We start from the raw sequence: 24395 nt of genomic DNA on the forward strand, positions 1-24395 counted from the left end.
CCAGGTAATAGGGTTCCAGATTGGGTAAGTTTTATGTTCTGGTTCTTGGTATATGTTTAGACAGCTTATAAATGTAAATAAACATTCTACTCTTACAGGTGGAGTGTGGACACGGTGATACCTGTGTGACCGCCGTTCCCAGCTGAAGGTTATCGCATCTATGATTTTCTTATACGTGACTGGCGCCCCCTAGAGAATAGGGACTTAAGTTGACCTCCACTGTAGAAGAAATATCAGGGAAATACCTGAAGCTGTTTTAACAATGTCTCCTTGTATTAAATATTATGCTGCAGTTTTGCGTGTGTGAATGGAAGTATGGGTAGAGATCTGTTCTCCCTAAAAAATCCAGGATTCCACAATATAGAAATAGTAATCAAACTTTTAGGTGAAGCTCGAACTAATCCGAACTTTGCTAGATCATCACCGTAAATGAATGGGTATTTATCCACTCCCTAAATGAAGAGACTTGACTGGACTCTTTTTTTTTTATATAGCTACTAGAATCTGTTACACATAATTTAGGATTGAGACTTGAGAAATTGTCATTCCAATCCAGAAAACTTTAGTTTTGCAAATATATTTACAAATTAATAAATTACATTTTATTTGGTTAATTTCAAGAATAGGGCATTTAAAGAAGTCTGTGTTTGCTTTAGTTCGGCAGTAAAGTTCCTGCCACTCACAATAATCCTTATTATTCTCTGAAAGACATGTTATATTTTTGTCATCATAAATATTTATAAATTACTGTTTATAGCACGGGGTTAGGTACTTATCAAGCAACCAAACATAATTCTTACCATCTAGGATGCTTCCAATATAAAATATAGACAATATATAACCAGGTCAATTGGGAAATAGATCATTTCAGTATGATAAAAGATAGTATTCACATTAACAGTATGAAAGGGCAGGAACAATAAGACACTTGACTCAGCGGTCTTTAAAATGTAGCATCCAAAATGAGCAAGTGGAGAAAAGGTTAAACAAGTAGGTGACACATTTAAAAAACAAGTAGATGAAAAGGTTATTGGACTATTCTCAAAAATCTTGTTTTATGTGAGAAACCATCAAATTATGAATTGCAAGTAGTGTATTCTTTTTACTTTTCAAGGGTAGGCTCTCCTATACCTTACCTAAACAATTTTTCAAAATAGCCACAATTGCTTTGTTTTCCTCTCTACACTAAATCGCCCTTTGCCTCTTGAGGGATTATCTTTTTCAGATTCACCTCAACTTCTTTAGGTTCAAGCGGACTTCACCTGTAAGCCCCTCTCGGTTCTCCCTCTTCTCTGAACTACTAATGGCCTAATTTAGCACAATTATATTGCTTTGTTCATTCCATGTATAGCAAAAGAGTCTACAAAACACATGCAAGCATTCATTCAATTATATGTTGATTTGTTCATGGGTCGACCCCAGAGTCTATTCTCCATCGCTGAAGCATGGAAGACAAATACCCTTCACTTCTTCAGAGGCGTAACACATGCACTTCTCATGTCATGGTGACAGGCATGTGCTGGTGGAGGTCAAATAAACAGGAACACAAGTGAAATCGAGGTGAGTGTCAGGTAAGGACCAAAGCACCACGCCTACCTCATCTTTGCCCACAGAACACCCATTCTTCCCGTGTCCTGTTTCCCAGGACGTATCCGGGGCGGATAAGAAGTCACCCGTGGGGAGGCGGTGAACTCCTCCGCAGGGGCCGATGCCCGGGACAGGGGCGGGGAAGGCCATTGAGGCGACTTGTGCGGGGAGGGGCCAAGGAGGGGCCCAGGTGTCCCGCTCCCGTGCGACCGCGCGCGCCTGCGCGAGCCCGGTTCGCGTCGCACCCTTGAGCGCAGCATCCCTACGCCCGCGAGTCCCAATACTAGGGAGCGAGGGAGGAGGGGCGGCCGGCCTCCCGCCCCCGCGCGCGGCCACGTGACGCCGGCTGAGGAGACTGGAGGGGCGGCGGCGCGAGGCGGCAGACTGGGGCAGCGCACTGTGCTGGCGGCTGGGCCTCCTCCACCTCCTCGTCTTTCTCCCGGGAACCTTGACGACGCCTTCCGCTTGGCCCTGCCTTCTGCCGCATCCCCGCCGCCGCGGCACCTCGAGGAGGAGGAGAAGACGCAGCCGGGCCGCCGCCGTTAAAGGAGTACCCGGCCGCCGCTCGCCCCGTCGGCCGCCACCGCCTCCGGGGTCCGCCCTCTCTCGGGGTCTCCGCTTTCTCCTGCCGCCAGCGCCCGCTCATCGCCGCGATGGGGCTCCTGGACTCGGAGCCGGGTAGTGTCCTAAACGTAGTGTCCACGGCACTCAACGACACAGTAGAGTTCTACCGCTGGACCTGGTCCATCGCAGGTAAAGCTGCTGACTTCCCCATCCTCGCTCGGTCCCCCACGGGGGTCACCGGCCCCTGGTCTCGTAGCGCCCGGGCCCGGCCCCACAGGCCCCCGCGCCCTGCGGCTTTCGGATGCCGAGGATCAGCGGAGGGGCCGGCGCGGGCACTGCGGTTGAGCACTGGTTAATCTGATCCGAATGTTAAGGCCTCCCCTCCCCCGACACTCGCAGGGTTTTCCTCTGAGCTCCCTCCATCTCTCATCAGCTCTCGGATGCGGGAGCTGACATATCAGATGGAGCCTGTGCAGCCAGGAGCTCCTCGCAGGAGCCGCCCCACCCTGTGCTCCCACATCTCCCGAGCTCGCCTCGCAGTTCTTCCCCGTGCACAGGATTCCTTTTAACATTTAGTCCTATTTTGTATGGAGAGCGGGCTGGGGAGGAAGGAGGGCTTCAGGGGCAGCTGAAGATACAGGTTTCTTCAGCCTCCTGGTTGTCTTGACACAACCCTGCTAATCTTTTCTTCTATCTAGCTCCTTCATCTATAGTATAATTTGGACTGAAAAGTAAAATAACATTGTTTGGCTCCTTGAACCTTACAGAATGTTAGTTTCCGAGGCATTTTCAACAGCAAATATGTTTGAAGTGATTGTAATGGCTTTGCGCACTGCAGTGCAGTCAGGGGGAGGGGGAGGCCAAAACACCAGGGAAGAAATCAGTCTTTAGGAAGGGGGTCTCTACAGCAACACCTAGAGGTTGTCCCAGATGCCTACATATATACAGTTCTTAAATCAGCAAACTTTAGCTGTTGCAGTTAGTTTGGCAGGGCTGTCAATTGTTTGATTTATGCAGCTTTCCTAGCGTCCAATTGTGATATTATATTTTTACATTTTACTGTTTATTTCTTCATTTGCTTCGCTGCTTTTGATTTTAAGGCATTTAAAAGTCTTTGAAATCTAAAATAAGGCTTAAAGGATTTCAGAAATGATTTTACGATGTGAATTTTTCTGGTCCTTTTGCAGTATCACACTGCATCCTATCAGTGAAGGATATTAACGTTCCATCTTATGACTCTGCCTTCCCTACTTCGAAATGAAAATGTACTCCTGTAGTTTTTGTGTTTATTGTTGTTAGAGTAAATTAGACAGATTAGACAGTGGTTACAGCAAGAATGTGGTCCCATACATAGGGCTTATGTTGTGGGAAAAACGTTTGCTGGAATTATTTTTGTGAGAGACAGTGATTATTTGACGTTAATACTGCATTCACTTCTTTAGAAAAGTATGTTCTTTTTCAGAAGATCTCAACTTTGATACTGGGAAATAAGCTATTTAATAAGCCATTACAGCTGAAAATGGTTAAAAGGCAGTTTTCAATGCAGTGTTTCTTCAAGTTTTTTTTTTTCCTATGTGTGGTTACACTGATGTTAGACGGTTCCTGCAAAAACTGGGAAAGATGTGCCCTTCCCTTCATGTCTGTGATTTCAGTTCTTTAAACGTTGCATCAGGGCTTCCCATTACACAATTGTATGGAGCTGAACATCAGGCAAGTTCTTTAGCAGGTAATTGCACTTCCAGCACCTAGGAGTTAGACACTGTTGAGATCCTCCAGTCTCCATATAGCCAGAGCCACACCCAGGAGTTCTCAGTCCTGTCATTCCTATCCTATCCCGGAGCTTTCCCATCTCTTGAGTCTCAGAAGGAAAAATTGAGGGCAAAGGTAAAATACACCTTTCTGTGATGGTGAATTCCTTCCTGATGATGTTTGCGTAAAAAAAAACAAAAACACAAAAAACACACAAATGAAACAGGAAATTTTGTGCAGTTGCCGCATGTGAAAGCTTGCTACTAGGCTTTGAAGGGCATATAAAATAATATAATATTGTGGGCCAAGCCTGAGAAGTGAGAGTAGCCCTAGAACACGAGTGAGCTCTCACTAGCAGGCCCAAGGAAGGTATTTGCCTATGCTTTGACTATCCACTTACGAAACCTGAGACTGCTTCCTTGCTTTCTGTAATGAGCTACCTTATGTAGGCAGATGGTATTTCTTAACCAACAGAGAGGCTTAGTGGATATAGTCTGCTCTGCTGTACTGCTGTGTGAGGAGGAGTATTTTTCAGGTCCAGGCCGAATAGACCTGAAGTCTGTGGTGTCCCATTTACGTTTACTCTCCTTCATTCTGTGCTCCTCGTGTTCCTTTTTTTTTTTTTTTGACTCATTCACTCTGCTCTGATTCCACCTCTCAGCATAATTTGATGAAAATCTGAGTGGGGGATATCAAAGTAGGAAAGTAGCTTATTAGATGAGGTTAAACAAAAGTTGGTGAGTCAGATGTTTGGAAAGAAGGGGAAACAAAAATGGGCGGGATAGAAAGATGGTCTTGAGAAATAGTGATGAGTGTGGTGAAAGGATGCAAATTATTGAGGGAGAGAAAGAAGTGAGGTAGGCTCCTTGTCCTTGGCTGCTCTCATTCCTAGTGCTGTAGTTACATGCTTCTTTCATTCTTTTATTAATTCATTAAATGCCATTTTGTGCTATTATATCAAATGGTGCTTTAAATATCCAAACATATCCAAAGCAATGTCTGAAAACTGGGCTTTTCAGAGGCACATATGTAGCAAATACAAAATATGATCCATAATATGTTAACAAGAATGTTACTTTTACTATAGTATTAACACTTTCTACATTGGAATTGAAACTTTGAAAGAGCTGTACTTTTAGAAAAACAACAAAAATAATTCTTATTTCTCTATATTTGTAGACATTTTGAACCAGGAAATTAGCATAGGTTTATATTAAAGTATAGGCTGGTGTAGGACTTTATACTAGTTGTTAGTATTACAGTAGGTATTCCATGTCATCATGTTAGTTTTTTTCTTCTATTCTTTCACTTCATGAGTACATTTAAATTATTAGGATTGGAGTCCTAGGCTCAAAGTATATATCTAATAAAAGTTGTATATACATTTTTTAAACCGATGAATCTAAATATTCTCCAATCTATGAATACCCAACTTATCTACATTATTCATTTATTCATGCTTTTAATAAACGTTTAATAGCTTTTTTGCATACCTGACATTTAGCATATAAACACCCTAGAGAGTTAGTAGGATGCTTACAGTAAAGCCAGGTGTCTCCTGTGAGGCCATATATCTTTTGACCATTTGTTTCTAAATAGCTGTTGTTCACAGAGTGTGGGTGCTGTCTGTTGGTTAGGGGTGGTAATGATTGGCATTGGCCCTCTTTTCACAGATACAGTACCCCACATTTTGGTGAAAAAAATGGTCTACTTGGTAGTTGCAGTTAGAACATAACTTGCTGGGTCCTTGAATTCACTTTGGAGGGGTCAGAAAGGAGAAGGGATGAGTGGTACAGGAAGAGGGAGGAGAGCTGTAGGATGACGAAATGTGGAAGCCAGGCTTGTGATACCATTTCTTTCTGTATTTACTTGCCATGTACAGGCACAGTTCTAGGCTCTGGGGAGGAAAGGAGGACACTTTGTCACTGCTCTCATGCAGCTTGCAAAGTCTAGGGGGTCACTGTCCTTCAACCTTTCCATGATATCATGGTCTGGAGGCAGTGCGATCTGTCAGACTCAGGCCTAGCTGGGGCCTTGGGAAGATCAGAAAAGTCCCTCCCTGCTCTTCTCATCTCTTCTTCTCCTAACTGAAAGGAATATACAGGTTGTCTTTAGAATATTTTAGCTGTTTCACCACAGGAGTTGATGTGAGTACTGTCAGAGTATTTGGAGAGGCATACTAGGGCAAAAGGTGTCAAAGGCAAGGGGAACAGCCTGACTGAAAAACATGGAAACTGGGAAGGTGCTTAAGGGTCAGGCCAGTGAGTCATCCAGGTTTGATGAAGCTGGGGGCTAGTGGGAGGGGATGTTTAACTCAGCTCAAATAAGCTGAAGTAAAAGCAGGTTTGTCTTAGGGATTGCTAGGCCCCAGAGGAGCATGTATTTTAAATATTGTACAGTATGCTTACATTAATTTTATTATTTGTCACAGTTAATGTTTAGTTTTTCATCTATGTTATTATCTAAAATAGGTTTATTTGTTTGGCTTAGCCTGGTAACGCGGTTTTCTTTGAATGTTTCTTTGAGAAAAGACATTCTGATTCCATGTTGTAGGCAGCTAATTAAAAAAAAAAAAAAAAGAAAGGAACATCACCAGCCCCTAACACAGGATCTCCCTTGGTCACTGTTTCCAGGGAGGTCCTAATTATCCTTTACTCATAAGCTCCCTGAAGCCTCTGGGATGTCCATACCATTTTATGGTTTTTTGGTTTGGTTTGGTTTTTATTGTCTTTTCCTTCACCACAGTCTGATTTTTGGTGGCAGACTGCTAGACTTTAATAGTTAATGCTCTTGTCCATTACCCAGTGACAGCATAAAGTAAAACATCCTATTTCAGATGGAATTCCAGGAGGGTAAACAATGCAGATTCTAAAACTGGTGTCAGGACACAGTTTTAACTATTTTAACTTAGATTCTTTGGCTTAGGAAGACAAAGTTTTAAGAATTATGCAGATAATTATATCAGATGGCACTTTTGTAAACTTAAGAGCCACAGAGCACTTGGTCATCCTTTAAAAATTCAATTTGTTTTCTTATTTTTTTCCTCAAGTCCTGTGGATAATGCCACCTGTAAATGATTTAACATTATTAACATAAGTATTTTTCATTTATTGAGCCACTTAGTATTCTGAATTAGGCATATATTAGCACACCGAAATGAGTAATGTAACACTATCTTTTTTCACTTTAGATGGCTTTTTTCCCTCTTCATTATCAGGACATTTTGCCTATTAACAAATGAAGGTGCTATTGTTTTATTTTCCATTAGAATATATATTTTAAAATCATGTGGGTTTGGGTTTCAGAAAGGAGATGGAAGGAAACACATGGCCTTTTAAAGCCAAGGTCCACATTAACTTCCTAGCTTGATTCTTCAGTATTCCTCTGCCCAAAGACCTGCAGCTCTAGCCAACTGGGATAACAGAGTAAAATGTATACATGTCCACCTTTATGTTTCTCATCCCACCATTCCCCTTGCCTCTACCCACCTTTTCCCTGTTTACCTCTCCAGATACCTTTTACCAGAACCCAGTACAATAGTCCTCCTTTGCAAAGCCTTTCTTGTTCATGGTACCCTGGAGCAAGTTGTTGTCTCATAGGAGCTCATTGTCTTTAGTAATTACTCATGTGTTTCCTGTGCCATTCCTTCTACGACCCTAGTCTCAAACTGTTTAAACTTTCGTTATTATTTACCACTTCACTCCTTTGTATCTTTCCAACATCAGAGATTATCACATGTATTTGTTGATATGATATGTATCAGGAGATGACCCTCTTAATCTAGCATGATTTTGAATCATGATATATTGTGGTTGCTAAACATGAATAAGGCTTTAGACCACACTAAATTACAGAAGGTTTTTGTTTTTGCTTTTCATAGAGAGGGGATTTCACCATGTTGCCCTGGCTGCTCTTAAACTCCTGGTGTCATGTGATCTGCCCACCTCAGCCCCACAAAGTGCTGGGATTACAGGCACGGTCCACTGTGCCCGGCCAGAGAGTTTTTTAAAAGAATGATATTTTTTTATCAGTTGGTCATTAATTCAGTTGCTGTTCACTAAATTTAATGAGTAAACCAGGCCATTAAGTCATTCAGAAGCACAAAACAGATAAAAACTGAAGATTCCAAGACATACAAAATCAGATATGATTGTTCTCTTCATTGTCTATGCAGAAGCATTGCTTTGTGTGGAAGTGAGGAGGGCAGTGTGATATAGTGAGTGGGAAGAATTGTGGACTGGGATTTAGATGACCTAGGTTTTAGTCCTGGTCTGCTGCTGATTTGCTGTGAGAGTTTGGACGAGTTCCTTTGCCTTCCCAATTCTCAGCATTGTTCTTCTGTAAATTAAGAGGGTTAAATTAGGTAATCTGTAAGGTCCTACCTGACTCTAAAAGTCTAGATATAGATGTCACTTTCTTTATTCTTGGAATAGGTAAAGCAATTTCAAATAAACATACATTTATCAGGGATTCAGAAACCTCATTCTTTGTAGTAAATAAAATTTTTTTCCAGCAAAACTGTTATCAACACTGCCTAAATAGTACAAATAACAGATTCTTATTTAGTCCTTTTTACTTTTTAAAATTTGCTTTATAAGAAATAGGTAGATGAATAGAGAAACAAAAGTATACAGATATTTAAGCATCTGTTTTGAAATAACATTGCTTTTGTGGCTGTAACACTATACCTATTTAATTATCTGGATTCCTTGAATAACCAAGAGCCAACTATTTTATCGAAACAGTAGCAATAATATTAAAGAATAAAATTATCTCAATTATATATTACATTTATTTTGTGATACTCAGCTTTTGAGGATGGCATATTATGTCGTTTTAGGCAAGTTATTCGTGACTCTTTGGGTCTGTTATTTCTACCTGTGCTGTGAGAGGGTTGAACTACATAACCTTTAAGGCTTAGTTTATTGAATCCTTATAACATCTCCTAAAACAGCAGCCTAGATATCAGTCTAAACTCAGTCTTCATATTTTTCCAATAGAAAATGTGAAATTTTAACATATATCATTACAAATGATTTTCTATTATAAACACTTTATATATGAGCATTTTTTACTTAAGTTTAGAAGTATGGCTTAAGATTTTTATAAAATTGATAAAAATATGTAGGTGTTACAGAAGAGAAAACAAAAGAAACTAAATGGTTTTGGTATAAGTATGTTCCTTAACTAATCAAAATACAAATTTTTAAAATCTTCTGCCATATATTTTTCTCCATGAAATATTACCATTCATAAACAAATACCTTAGTATAATGTTTTGTTTATGATTATATTGTATTAGAGTAAAATTTTTGGAATTTGAAAGACAAATGCATTAGTCCATTGAGGGAATCAGTTACTCACTGTCAGGTATAATCACATAAAAGTATTTGTGATTTTGAACTGCAGAATTCCAAGGAGCAAGCTTTTCTGTTTTCATTTTTATTCACTTATCAAACAAAAACTTGAGCACACATGTGTGTTTTTAACTAATTTTATATATTTTTTCACACATGTACATAGCAGCATTATTTATAGTAGTTAAGAGGTGGAAACGACCCAGATGTCCATTGATGGATAAATGGATAAACGCAACGTGGTGTATACATACAATGGAATATTATTCAGCCTTAAAAAGGAAAGAAATTCTGACATGTGCTACAACATAGATGAACCTTGTATACTAAGTGAAATAGTCTAGTCACAAAAAGATAATTATGTATGTGACATTATGGTTCCACTTATATGGACCCTCTACTGTAGTCAAATTCAGGCTGGGCCCAGTGGCTCATGCCTATAATCCTAGCACTTTGGGAGGTGGAGGCTCAAGGATCACTTGAGCCCAGGAGTTCAAGACCAACATGGGCAACAAAAAAATATTAAAAATTAGCCAGGCATGGTGCCATATGCCTCTAGTCTCAGCTATTGAGAAGGCTGAGGGAGGAGGATCACTTGAATCTGGGAGGTGAAGGCTTCAGTGAACCATAATTGTGCCACTGCACTACAACCTGGGTGACAGAGTAAGATCGTGGCCCAATAAATAAATAAATAAATAAATAAAGTAGTCAAATTAATAGAAACAAAGTAGAAAGATGTTTGCTAGGGCCTGGGGAGAAGGAGAACTGAAGACTTGTTTAATAGGTATAGAGTTTCAGTTTTTCAAGATAGAAGAGTTCCAGAGATTCACAACAATGTGGATATGCTTAATGATACTGGACTGTACACTTAAAAATGATTAAGATGGTATATTTTATGTTATTGCTTTTCTTTTTACCACAATGCAAGAATTTCATATATTATAAAATTAATACATTAGCACCTGTAGAAATGATCTCTTCAGTGCTCAATGGTAAAACAGTCAATTCTTCTTTATTTTTTCAATTTAAAGTAAAATGACTTTATAAAGAGACTATATAGCTGTTGGCTTAAAAAAAATCCAAGTGGCTAGAAAGTAGCAAATAACAAGAAAGAAAACTTCAGCTTTGTATTTTGCTTTATAGTTTTACCAAGAACTTCACAATAACTCTGGGAGATAGGCCTTGAAGGCATTTTTTTTCCATGTATTTAGAAGTCCTTGAGATTTACAGAAGTTAAGTAACTTTTGTAGGTGGTCACTATAGTGCAAATGAGTGTGCACGGTTGTTTTGTCCCTAGCCCAGTGCTCTTGTCTTCCCGTCACACTAGCCAAGCAAGAAAGAAATAATCAGGCCTGTAATCTATGTTTCTCTTTTATTTTACCTTTTCTTTTACTGTTATCTACAAAGTATCACTATTTAGAATACTAAATCTGAACAAAGTCATAATATTACCAGAGATCATCTAAAGAAAGACATCTTAATATTCAAAGGTACTATAAAGGCTGGTATATGAGATTAAACTACAAAGTGATATTTATTCATATACTATATACATACACAAATATGTGAATATATGTAGAATACAAAATGTGATATTTAGCCTGAGAAGATGGTTAGCTTCCATATGATGGTGTAGGATTGTTTAAAAAAAGGGTATTCAAAGTGAATTATGAAAGTATTTGCCAAATTGCATAATACAAGAGCTAGAAACTTGTTAGTGAAAGGATAATGAAATTCATTCAGGACTAACAGTATTTTACCCAGTGTCTATTCAACTTATAGAACTGTTAGAGTCAAGGGAAGATTTTGGCTAAAGTTCCCATTAACTCACACACTCACACACTCTAATGGTATCTTCCATATTTTTTGCTAAAGGGAAACACCGTTTCAATTTTCTTAAAGCTTTGAGTTCATTGGCAGCACTGGGTGGATGGTTGAACTTGGAACTCCCAGATTAAGTTTTCTGAGAAGCCCAGCAAAATTTGGAAGCAGGGAGAGAAGGAAACTACTTATATTCTGATCTTGGCTTCCAGGAAACGAGGCGACATTCTTCAGCTCTCTCTCGAGATATATTTTCTCCCTTGAAATTGTCTCCTTTTCCCCCATGAACTGGCTTTTGTGAATAGGCCATTTTCTGAAGTCATGCATTTAGACATCACCTGCACTTGGGTGCAGTGGCTAACGCCTGTAATCCCAGCACTTCGGGAGGCCGAGGCGGGTGGATCATTGAGGTCAGGAGTTTGAAACCAGATATCATCTGCACATGATGAAACTCACTACCATTTATTGAGCATTTAGTATAGGACCATTTTAAGATGCTGTAGTACTGTATTTTATACACCTTATATTTAATTTCCAGATCATCTCTATAAGTTAGATATTATTTAACCATCTATGGATGAAGAAATAGACTCAAAGCTACATAGCTAGAAAGTAACAGAGCTAGAATAGGATCAAGCTCTTTCTCCTTCCCAACAGTCACCTTTTTATAATGCAACATAGCCTACTTATTTATTCAATAAATACCATTTTATTGCCCAGTAATAATAGTGAACATTTATTGGATGCTTACTAAGTATCAGGCACTGTGTCCAGTGTTTTATACGTATTATCACATTTAGTCCTCATGTTCCACTGGGCTAGGTACTGTTGTTATCCCCATTTTCCAGGTGAGTAAACTGACTTTCCCTGAACCTGATTCATCTAATACTAACCCTGTCAAATTAAATCCCAGGGTAACCAGCCTTCAGCTTGAATCACACATTGATTCTCTCATCTGTGTTAACTGTCTTTTCTCCTTTACAGCTTCTGAATCTGTTCTTATTTTTTGCTTGCTCTAGGAAATTTTATAATTTCTCTCACTTTCTACCATTATTATGATCTCTATTCAGGCAAACTTGCAACGAAAATTCTTTTTCCCTCCGCTTTTTAACTCTGTCCTCCATTCTTTCAGGCTCTTGGGTAACTGTTATAGAACTGAGTTAGAGGAAACATCTTGTTTTAACCCTGTGCTGAATGACTCTCAGGGCACCTGCTCCCTCATACCTTGAGACATTGCAGCTTTCCCCTCTTTCAGTGGTGAGGGTCTCTGTTCCCTCCTGTCTGCCCATCACATTCTGACTTCTTTGCCATTTTTTAGCCCAGCCTCTGCCTTGTCTACCGCTGCATTCTGCAAAAGCTACCCTTTCCTCCCATTCATCCAGGTGCTCTTCCAAACTCAAACCTTCCATCCTCTTTTTTGAGTACATAGGGGTTAGAACAGAAATTTTCCCTGACAATTATGCTGACTATACAGGAAACTGATCATACTGTTCTTCACCCATCACCTTCAGAATCTGTTTATTTCTAGAGTGTATCTCAGATTGTTCATTACCTGCCTCATTTGTCCAGTTGTATTTGAAGGGCCCTTCTCTTCTAGTTCTGCCTTTTTCACTCACTGATAGACATGGCTTGAGGAATATATTAAGCATCACATTTTAGATTTGAACCTAGGAGAGGCCTTTAAGGTGTATACAGTTTACTCCATTTGTTAGAAATAAGCTCTTTCCCAGACTCTTTTTGACAACCGTTGTCTACAGTTTTCATTGAAAATTTCTTTTAACAAATGTTTTGAAGACTCTTACATACCTAGCATTGTTACAAAGATACAGCAAGGAACAAGGGCTGTAACATTGCCCCTCATGACATTTACAAGAAATGGAGGAAGACATTGACTGTTTCCTTAAGAAAAAGACTACAGTTACCCTTTGGGGTACTTGCACTGTACAGTGTGACATACTAATAGGTAACCTTTTTGTGTAATCAGTAAAGGCAAATGGATTTTCAATATCACTTAGTATATTAGTGGTGATCAGTAACCAGATGTTTAAAAAAAAAGGAATTAATTTGCAACTGTTGGTTTTAACAACTTAAAGGATGGATAGTTTTAGGGAATAATACAGTACAGACTTCTTGGTGTCTTGAATATACTCCTGAGGCTGCTCAATATTTAGCAATTGTTAGACTCGTGTTCTTCTTTTGTTTATGGTAGATTAAACAAATATAGATGGTTTTAGAAGATGAGGAAGTGGCTGATTTATTCAGATAGAATCTAGGAAGAAATCAAGACAACTTTATTTTGTGACTTAATTACATGTGAAAGTAGGCTCGCATTTCTGAGTAGACCAGAGCAGTGCTCCTTAGACTTTAATGTGTTAAGTCACTGTGGAATCTTATTAAAATGCAGATTCTGATTTAGTAGTTCTGGGGTGAGGCCTGAGATTCTGCATTTCTTGTAAGGTTCCAGGTGATGCTTTTCTGCTGATGCATGGACTCTACTTTGAATAACAAGGGAATGGAGTATTCCTAATTTGTTTTGCAATCTACTGCTGTGTACTGTTATGGAAAAAGAAGAACTTTTAAACGTGCTTAAGTTATTAATGTAAAAATCAAATGATAGATGTATTTAGATTTAATTATTTTTTTATCCTAACAGGAATTTTGTATGTCTTCTAGAACCATATTATATTGATCAGTAACTGTTGCTCATTTTACCTGAATCAAAAGCGCCAATGATTTGGTTAATCTTATTATCACCTTCACTTTACACATGCAAAAATAGTGGCTCTGAGTTTCAGGTTCATAATCATGGGGCTAGAAAATAAATGACAGAGCTAGAATTTAGGTTTTTAATTCAAGTCTTTTCCCTCTGCCTGTATCAAGCTGCCTCTGCTCCATGTGACTCCCCTTGCCATCATCTAAGATGATTTCCTACTGTATTCTTGTATACCTTTTGTTTAGTTCTTCTAGGGGTTTGGATGTTCTAAAATTTTTTTAATTACTGTTTTTTCTTTTGGGAGATTATAGTAAAACTTTACTAGCTTAGCTTACTTGGGGAAGATAGTTCGTTCTGAGTGGTGGAGATCCTGAGTTGCAAAAAGCTTTAAAAGAAATCAGAAAAAAAATAGGTCTATTAGAGGTTTTTATGGAAGTTGCTTTAATAAACATACTGATAATTTGTTGTAAGTATTAATTATAGTTGTTTGTATATTAAGTAGAAGTTACCTGGGTTAGTTGAAAACTATTAGATTACAGGCATTTTATTATTTATTAAAATCTGGTTTATATTGTCATGAAAAGGAGTTTTTAAAAATAGCCTCTCTAAATAATTTTAAAAATCAGAGTGAGAATTTTTATATATTTTATCTCTTAAATAAATAAATACAGAATTATAAAATGTCTTCTCAGTCTATGTCATAAAATGTTTTTTTCTTCTCAGTGTAAACTCTTCTAAGTTTAATTATTCATGGTAATTTTTATTTAATTTGGTTTAACTCTTCTCTTTGAAGATAGAGGAGGATTTAGTGGTTGATCAGTGTCAACAATAATGAAATGCCAAAAATTATTGAGCTCTGACACTGTGTCAGATGCTGTATACATATTGTTTTATTCCTCACAACAGCCCTGCTATCATCTATAATGCCAGGGCTACTAAGTAACTTCTTGGGTTTATTCAGCTGGCAAGTGAGGAGTCTAATGCTGGTAAGTCTGATTTGAGAGTCCATATTCAGAATATAGAACTCTCTAGGTTGAGAAGAAAAATCCTGGAAGACATTGAGGGGCTTGACTTTTAAGGGGAGGGGCTCAGATTATCTCTGACATGAGACATACTTGTGAAGATGTAAATTTGGGAGAGAATAGGCTGCAGCAGAAGGGAATGCATGACGTCGTGGTGTCCATGTGTGCTGGGAACCTTCACATACATCATTAGTTATCACATCTTAACCCTATGAAGTAACTATTTCCTCATTAAAAAAAGAAAAGGGAACAACAGTTGGTTCTCCAGCTATAGATTCTGTTCTGCACCCTTTCCTTTTGGAAATTTCTCGGTCTTTGTGACATGGTTTTCTCTTTTCCTGCCTCTCTGGCTTATTTGCTGCCATTTCACCCACTCATCTTCAACTGTCCTCTCCTCAGAGTCATTCCTTTTTCATGTTATTCTCTCACTCTACTGGCTCCTTCCCTTGTGACCTCAAACTCTGGTGTGATTGTCATTGTCAGTGACCCCTCTGTGTGTCCACAGCCCTGGCAGTTCCTCTGCAGCTCCAGAGGCTACTGGATGCCTCCACCTAGCTGTCCCAAAAGTAGCTCAGATGCGAGATGTTTAACATTCACCTGATCAGCTTCTCCCAGATCTGCTCCTCTTCCTTTACTCTGTTCTGGATCATGACTTCACTGTCTGTGTTGCCATCTAGACCAGAAATCTGGGAGTAATCCTGAACTTTTCTTTGACTCTCTTTCTCACATCCACAACAGTCGTGGATTCTGTAGATTTTACCCACGAAACCTTCGTATCTACCTATCCTGTTCATTGCCAGCGCAGCTCCCTGACCCAGGTTTCCATCATCTCTTACATTCTGGTGGTCTCCAAGTCTGCCTGCCTGTCAGACTCACCCAGGGGAGCTCAGATCATAGTGTCTAGTCCCACCCACAGAGATTTCGATTCAGTAGGTCTGGGGTAGGACCTGGGCATCTGTAATTTTAACAAGCACATGATTCTTACGTGGGTAGTCTAGTAGTAGACAAGAGTTGAGAACCACTGATGCGGCTGGTTTTCCTGCCTCTTGACATATCCCCTTCCCCTCAGTCCACACCCCACTGCCTCTACCATGACCTTTTAAAAGCCAAAACTGGCTGGGCGTGGTGGCTCATGACTGTAATCCCAGCACTTTGGGAGGCTGAGGTAGGTGGGTTGCTTGAGCTCAGGGGTTCAGGGCCAGCCTGGGCAACATGGCGAAACCTCGTCTCTACAAAAAACACAAAAATTAGCTGGGTGTTGTGGCATGCACCTGTAGTCCCAGCTACTTGGGTGGCTGAGGCACGAAAATCGCTTAAGCCCTGGAGGTGGAGGCTGCAGTGAGCTGAGATCATGCCACTGCATTCTAATCTGGGCAACAGAGGCAGACCCAGTCTCAAAACAAACAAACAAACAAACAAAAACAATCAAATATCTCTTCATTATCTGCATGATAAATTCCAGCATCCTCAGTGTAGTTTGTAAGACCTCCTAGGGGATCATCACAGTCATTTCCTGCCCTCTTCCTTTGTATATATCCTCTCCATCACGTCTGCTTAATTTCCAGATTGTTTTATTTCTACTTCTGGGCTGTTTATACATTCAGTTCTCTCAGGGTATTCAGATATATTCTCATTTGCATATCTCTTGTCATTGTACTAAGGGAACTTTTGTAGGTCTTTCTAATTCTGCCCCGTGAAAAAAGACTTTTCTCCCTGTCTGCTTGTCATATTCCTCTTCTTTGAAAAAAAGTTCAAATGTCTGTGTTTAAACCCTGCCTTCTCCCCTTTTCTGTCCTACCACTGTACATAAGACACTCCTCTGACATTACACTCATCACACTGCATAGCAGTTGAATTCTCAGGTCTGTCTCTTCCTCTACTAGTTGAGCATTGAGAGGTCAGGGACCAAGTGATCTGGCCAAAATCACTTTGCTGCAAAGGAGTAGTATATGACTTTGGAGTCTGTTCCATTTATTCCACCATGCTATGTGATCTTAAGATAAAAATCAGATTAAGAGTAAAAACTTATTGGTGGAAGGTATTCAAAGGAAACCCCATTTCAAGTGGACCACTCTTTTTATTTTTATTTTTATTTTTGAGAAGGAGTCTCTCTTTCTCTCTCTGTCACCCAGGCTGGAGTGCAGTGGCGTGATCCCAGTTCACTCCAACCTCCACCTCCCAGGTTCAAGTGATTCTCCTGCCTCAGCCTCCTGAGTAGCTGGGATTACAGGCGCACGCCACCATGCCTGGCTAATTTTTCTTTTGTATTTTTAGTAGAGACAGGGTTTCACCATGTTGGCCAGGCTAGTCTTGAACTCCTGACCTCAAGTGATTTGCCTGCCTCGGCCTCCCAAAGTGCTGGGATTACAGGCGTGAGCCACTGCACCCGGCCCCCTCATTTTTTATAAAGGAATAATATGCAAATAGTAAAATTGACTCCTTTTAGTGAACAGTTTTTGAATTTTGACAAACACATAGTTATATAATTATTATGTAGCCTTTTAATAAAGATAAAATTGTGTGATTGCTGACCACATTAAATCAGTCCCACTTGGGATAAGCTTTATAAATCAGTCTCAAATTATTTTCATTACAAGCTATTTATTAACTCTTTAAGGGTCCACAAGGGTTAAGGTGTAATGTGCCTTAGTAATTCTCATAATTAAAATAAAGACTTTTGCTCCTGAGCTCAATTTGCTGTAATATTTGGCTTTAGGTTTGCTTAAATTTCGTTCCAAACTATGATGGGAACCCATTACCAAAGGAGACAGCTCCTTCTATGTACAAAAGGGAAAGACCCACTGGTTAGAAATTTCCTGAATTCAGGTGAAATTTACTTTCCTATAACTTATGTTGGTTCTAATTCCGCTCTCTGAAAATGGAGATTAAATCTGATTTCTCATAAGTTCTCTTTGTATTTGCCGAGGCCTCTTTCTCTTTTCTAGGCTTTAGTCTTTAGTCTTTTTCCCTTATTCTGTGTCATGGCTCTGAAGCATTCATGATCCTGGCCCAGGTCTGCCAGATGCTGCACCTAATGAAGTGTAAGACTTGGCTCCTTTGAGTAACTCTTGTCATTCTTTCTATTGAGGGAACTTTTAAAAGTCTGTCTTATTTTCTTTCCCTTGAAAGAACAGTCTTAAAATATAGCATTTGTACCTATAATTCAGAAGAAAAACGATGGGAAATTTTCTCCCTTAAGATTAAAGTACATGGTGATTGAGTAGTGCCGACAACAGCTGCTAGGTTACACGAGGCTCTTGCTTTACCTGCAGTGGCAAGTCTCTTGACCTCTCTGAATCGCATTTTTAAGATAAAGGGATCATTTCTAAATCTAAAATTTTATGATTCTAGTTTAGATAAAGGTTTACATGACAACATGAAAGGCTTAAAATTGTTAATAGGCTCAAAATAAGAGCAAATTTATTAACACATGAAGGTACAAACATGTTAATAAGCATATTAATAGTATAAAATATAAAAATAATTTGATAAACAGATTGGATAATTTGATAAATTTGACAAGAGTCCATTTATATTTGTGTCATTTTTGATTCCCCCTCCACCCCACCAAAACTTTCTAAAGAGAAATTCCCAAGAATGCTACATAAAATGTATTTGGATCTTTGTACTATTTGGTGACAGGGTTGGACTTCAGTGGGGGTAGGAGTGGTAGGATTTTAGTCGAAGTTTTCAGTCTTTTTTCTTAGTGAATTCATGACATGGAATCCCACTGATAACTGTGTAGGATTAGGATGTTGGCAGCATAATAGAAATGTATCTCCTGTCACGCTAATATGTATAATCTACATTTGGATTCAATACATAGCCCAAATGAATTAGAGGATTTAATTTAGCTGTAAAATATTAATATATATTTTTAAACATTTGAGTTAATGAAAATATGGATAATTTACTTTAATGTATTTAAAGTTTACATAAAATACATGAAGCATTAGTATTCATGATTTTCCTTTACTGTTTTAGTCCCCCAACGTTTTTTTGGTTCAAAACTTGGGTGGAACTGTTAGTAATGGTGAATTTTCATATCATTGTATGGCACTATTGTGACACAGCCCTTTTTAGTGGAAAAGGAAACATATGAAAGAAATATAGAATATTTGCATCTCATCAGAAGCACTAAAGGAAATATTAATGCAAATACATGCAGAAAGACAAACATAACTTGTATAGTATTATAACATGTAAAGACATGGAGGAATTTCATCCAAATATTATTAAAAGGTTGGGAATTGTTACGCTGTGGATTAGGGGTTGACAGTTACTATAGCTTCCATGATAATACTGGGAGGCTGAATTTTTGAAAACTCTCTGACCCTTCTGAACTAGAAGGGCTAATTTGAGAAGGGTATGGTGTAAAATGTGGCCTTTTATAGGCTGAAAACAGGGATTTGTTAAGTGGTTGTTGAATGAATGCATGCCTTGCATTGTTGGGCAAAGAAGTGAGGGCATTGCTTTTTTCCCCAGGAGTAAGGAATGAAGTAAAAGTCATTGAGCTTTATAGAGCACACATATTCACTAAATACTGGGTTGATGAGTTGTTGACTTGAGGATAAAGTTATTATGCCAACATAGAGGAGGATCTGGGAAAAGCTGTAGGAAGGGTTCTTGGACACTGAGGAAACCTTGAATATCAACAAATGTACTTTTGGATTTGGCAGAAAGGATAGAGAATAGAGGAATAATGTGAAAAAATTATCTACTCTTTATTTATTCATCAAATATATTTTTAGGTACTTTGATAGGCCTTGCAATACAAGAATGAAACACTCAGCCCCTCTTTTCAGGGAGAAAACAGTTTAAAAGAAGGTCACTGGACAGTGTAATGAGTGCTGTAACGGAATAGTAACATGTGCAGGTGCCCTGGTCATGCAAAATGCGTCCCCTGACCAGTTAAAATTTTCTTGATCCAGTTTTTCTCGCCGTTAGTCTATTCTTCTTCCTAATAATTATTTTTAAAAGTAACAATTTTCAGAAGTTAAAATAAACCTAAATGATCATCTAGTTTGTTACTGCTCAAAAGGGGATGGTCCATGGAATAATGGCATAGTATCAGTTAGAGCTTCCTGGAAAATGTAGTCTTCTTAGAAATGGGCTGCATGGGCTGGGCATGGTGGCTCACGCCTGTAATCCTAACACTTTGGGAGGCCAAGGTGGATGGATTGCTTGAGTTTAGGAGTTTGAGACCAGCCTAGGCAGCATGACAAAATCCTGTCTCTACAAAAAATACGAAAATTAGTAGGGTGTGTTGGCGTGTGCCTGTAGGACCAGCTACTTGGGAGTCTGAGGTGGGAGGATGGCTTGAGCTTAGGAGGCCGAGCCTGCAGTGGACAGAGATCATGCTACTTTACTCCAGCCTAGGTGACAGAACGAGATTCTGTCTCAAAAAAGAAAAAAGAAAAGAAAAGAAATGGGCTGCATATCAGACCCACTGTCTCAAAATCTGCATTTTTACCATGCTCAGCCACCCCCCTCCCCAACCTGATGATTCGTTTTCTCATTGAAACTGGAGAAGCACTAATCTAGTTCACCTACTTGCCATCCAGTTTTATAGATAGAGGGAATGAAGATAGATCGTGCTCCTAAGGTCCTATGCACAGTAGCAGAGCCAGTGTTAGAACTCAGCCAGTCAGCTGGTCATGGTGGCTTCTTACTAGTGCCTCTTTCCTTCTCTCTTTTGGAAATTCTCTGTTGAATGAGAGAACAATACAGTGCACCACACTATATATAAAAAAGAATGAGCATTTTTATTTACTCATAATTTGTGACATCAGCAACTCAGGAGGCTGAGGCAGGTGGATCACTTGAGCCCTGGAGGTGGAGGCTGCAGTGAGCCATGTGTGCACCACTGCCCTCTAGTCTGGACAATAGAATGAGACTCCTCATCTCTTAAAAAAAGAAAAAACCCCAGTCACCAGTCTACTTACTGGTAGGGTCTTGTGTGCTTTCTCTGATGCCTCTGTTACTTCCTGAGCACTTTTATTTACTCTTCATTTCTGGCAGAGGTTTGGACCTATTTCTTTAATTTTTTTTTTCTACCCGCTACTCAGAACTTTCTTTGAAGTCAGTAGGAATTCTCTATGTGGTAAGGGTGAGAGATAATCTGTAATGTTAGAAATTAAAATCTCCTCACAGCTACATTTATCTTCCTTTCTTTGTTACATGGAGTATGGCATTAATCAGAGTACTTTTGCTCTTTGTATAAGTCTCATGGGAAAAACAGCACCTGCCGTAAAGTTTGTGGAAAAGAACAGGATACCACAGCAACTCCTTCTCTGTGACCTAGAACAGAGAGTTTGTCTAAATGTTTCTTCTATAATATAGGGGGTTTGTCTAAATCTTTTTTTTCTATAATGTAGAAAAAGAAATACCTAAGTAGATGCACACCTCATGTTTTATAGGGGGCCTTTAGCATAGAAAGATATGGTCATAGAATGATAATGAACATAAAATGATAAAATGCCATTAAGAAAAGTGACCAGTCACTGATAAGACCTTAGTGGCACAATGCCTTTTTAACAAAAGTCAGCCGCGCCATCTTTTAAGTCATTTCCTCCTTGTGAGAGGTTTACCATCTCTCCTATGGTTCAAATATATTGGTTTATTTTTAACTCTGAAATGTGTTTGATTTGAGTGATACAGCCATAATCTCTATGAATAGTAGACCTCCTTTTAAAACTATGAAATAAAATCAGTTTTTCTGTTTTCCTGGTTCCTATATGTGTTTTTCTTTCAAGTCATTATCACCATATCACGAGTCATCAAGCAATAGCTCACCTTCTTAACAACTCTGATTTCATTAAAAGCATAGTTGTTGTGTCATTTTCTGACTTTGCAAATTGTTTGATTAAATATTGTGTTTTATATCTTGTATCTTATTGTCTATTGACAGTATATAGACACAGACTAATTTTTTAAGTAAGATATTTTAATACCTAGTTCACTAATCCAGAAGCATTTTGCATATACAGCCTTTAGTAAAAATGACAGTTTAAATAGGGGGTTATTATAATCAACAATTAAGTTAAATTCATTTAGGTTGGTTCTAAGAAGTTGAATTTTCTTTTACTACTTTAAAAATACATTATTTCTTCAAAATACGACATAAAATGTTTTGCATTGCCAAGAATAAACTAGAAATTAGATTTGCAACCTTCAACTGTTGTGTAGCTTTTAGAAATATAAAAATTAATATTAATATATTTTTATAATGTGTTAAAAGATGAATTTTTGTTAATCCCATCCATATTTCATTATCATGCTTGTTTAAGAGATGTTTCACGTGTGGCAGCATTCCATTATAAAATTGATTTATGGTTGCGTATTTGAATATGCTGGACAATCAATTCATTTTAAGTAAAATAATGTGTTGCATTATATATATAGTTACGCATATGTAAGTTATGTGATTTACAGCTCTAGAGAAAAACATTCAAGTTAGTTATTCATGGGAACAAAATAGGTGCATGCTGTCAATGAAAAAATTAGAAAAATGTCTTGAATATGGTGACTGTTTAAATACATTATAGAATTGTAATGAACCCTAACTTAATCTCTCAGTGCTCCTGTACTCTTGTCTTCAGTGTCTTGAGATATTTCAGCAAATGGCTACCATCGCCCTGTACCTCTCCAGTTACATTCTTGCCTTCTTTAGGAGTGGACACACAGAGCAGCCTTCAAGCTGCCCTGATAAATTTCACATGTATAATATGGAAGACAAATGTTTCCTTAACATATTTATTTTCTGTGTATGAAGTTTTTCATTAACTTTTCATCCCAAAATAACCACCTCTGTTTTTAGTGAGCTTTATTTCTTGTTTTTGTTCTCTAGGGTCTCTGTAAAACATAATGTGTGACATAAGTAATGAAGCATAATTTTCAAAAGCCACTTGCAGGAGTCAGTATTGTTTCTTTGGTTTTTATACCATGTATTTTTTGTTGGGACTCAAAGGATAGTGATCCATATTTGGTCAAATTAGGAAATTAAGTTGAAACATCTTGATTCCTAAAAAGTGCATTTTATAAAACATTTATTGATTAATGAATTTTATGGTATTTTGTTCTCTCTATAGATAAGCGTGTGGAAAACTGGCCTCTGATGCAGTCTCCTTGGCCTACACTAAGTATAAGCACTCTTTATCTCCTGTTTGTGTGGCTGGGTCCAAAATGGATGAAGGACCGAGAACCTTTTCAGATGCGTCTAGTGCTCATTATCTATAATTTTGGGATGGTTTTGCTTAACCTTTTTATCTTCAGAGAGGTATGTTTTTAAGATCACTTTAATAATTTTCCAAGGTTATTGGAAATTTAAAAATGAGAATGTGTAAAACCATCATTGTAATATTTTACCCAGACATAACTGTTAGCTACTCTAAAAGTACATTTTTGACATTTTTCACTTTTGAATAACAAAAATATTAAACATGAGGTATAGGACAGTTGTTTAAAATGGAATTTTGAATAAGACCAACTGGATTCTAAAATAACCCTTATTAGCTGTTCTGGCATTGAAAGTTATTTAACTTTTCTTAGCCTCGTTTTCCCCACTTAAATACCTACCATCTCGGGTTATTATCGGAGTTAAGTAAGATAATTTTTGCATAGTGTTTGGCACGTATTAAGCACTCGGTAAACAGTAGCAGCTATTTATTTATAATTCTTATTCAGTAGTTTCTGGTTTGGTAACTGATCAAAATGTGCCAATTTCAAGTAAATCCTATTATGTAATGTTGTATTTTGGGCTGGAATTAAAATGAATTAACTACCATATAGCTGTTGTTACTAATCATTATATACTTTTCTGGGCACTAGCAAATTCTCCACGACATTTTCAAAGGAAATCCTAAAGGCTAGATTGACACAGCCATTTTTTAAATTGCATAAGTATAAAGAATTTGTTTCCTAAGAGACTCATTAAAATTCTGTATGATCCCAGAGAACTGACTAGTAATGCTAGGACAATAAACAATAACTCTTCTTAGAAAAAGAAATATTTCTTTAATTGAAAACTTAGCCCCGAGTCTCAGCTTCATAAACACTTTATTTGGACACCTGTACCTAATTTGTTAGATGTAAACCTCTCTGGATCAAACATAGAAACCAGTTAAGGTAGGACAACTTTGAAATCTGAGTCCTAGCAATAAAAATTTCTCTTAATGCTGTGAAGTATTTAATAGATAGAGTCAATATTCAGTATAAAAGTTACATGTGGTTTTTAATTTAGATTTTAATTATAGAACAAATTAATGCACAGTAACCTCTAGCAATTGGAATGCATGAAATTTTTAATGCATTTGAAATTTTTAAAGAAAATATTGCTTTTAAAATAATTTGAAAGGCTACATTTTGTATATAATTGTGTTTTTAATGCTGTATTTACTAAAACTTTACTACAAATATTATTACTCTTTTTCCAGTTATTCATGGGATCATATAACGCAGGATATAGCTATATTTGCCAGAGTGTGGATTATTCTAATAATGTTAATGAAGTCAGGGTAAGTACATTAAAAATACTCTTAATCAGTAAAAGTGGTTGGATTTTTATAGGCCCCAGTCTGTGAA

General features: G+C 38.1%; 1 protein-coding gene across 1 annotated transcript in view; it reads left to right on the forward strand.

The window, feature by feature from the left end:
- Positions 1–1913: 1913 nt before the first annotated feature.
- The window catches only part of ELOVL4 (ELOVL fatty acid elongase 4), a 32508-nt gene continuing 10026 nt past the window's right edge, over positions 1914–24395 (forward strand). Inside the window, exons 1-3 of the mRNA XM_030798484.1 lie at positions 1914–2340; positions 22904–23091; positions 24248–24328. Coding sequence (XP_030654344.1) covers positions 2241–2340; positions 22904–23091; positions 24248–24328 — 369 coding nt within the window. The 5' untranslated portion in view covers positions 1914–2240. The remainder of the gene's footprint in view (positions 2341–22903; positions 23092–24247; positions 24329–24395) is intronic.

This window comes from Nomascus leucogenys, chromosome 18 (assembly GCF_006542625.1).
Source record: "Nomascus leucogenys isolate Asia chromosome 18, Asia_NLE_v1, whole genome shotgun sequence".
NCBI lineage: Eukaryota > Metazoa > Chordata > Mammalia > Primates > Hylobatidae > Nomascus > Nomascus leucogenys.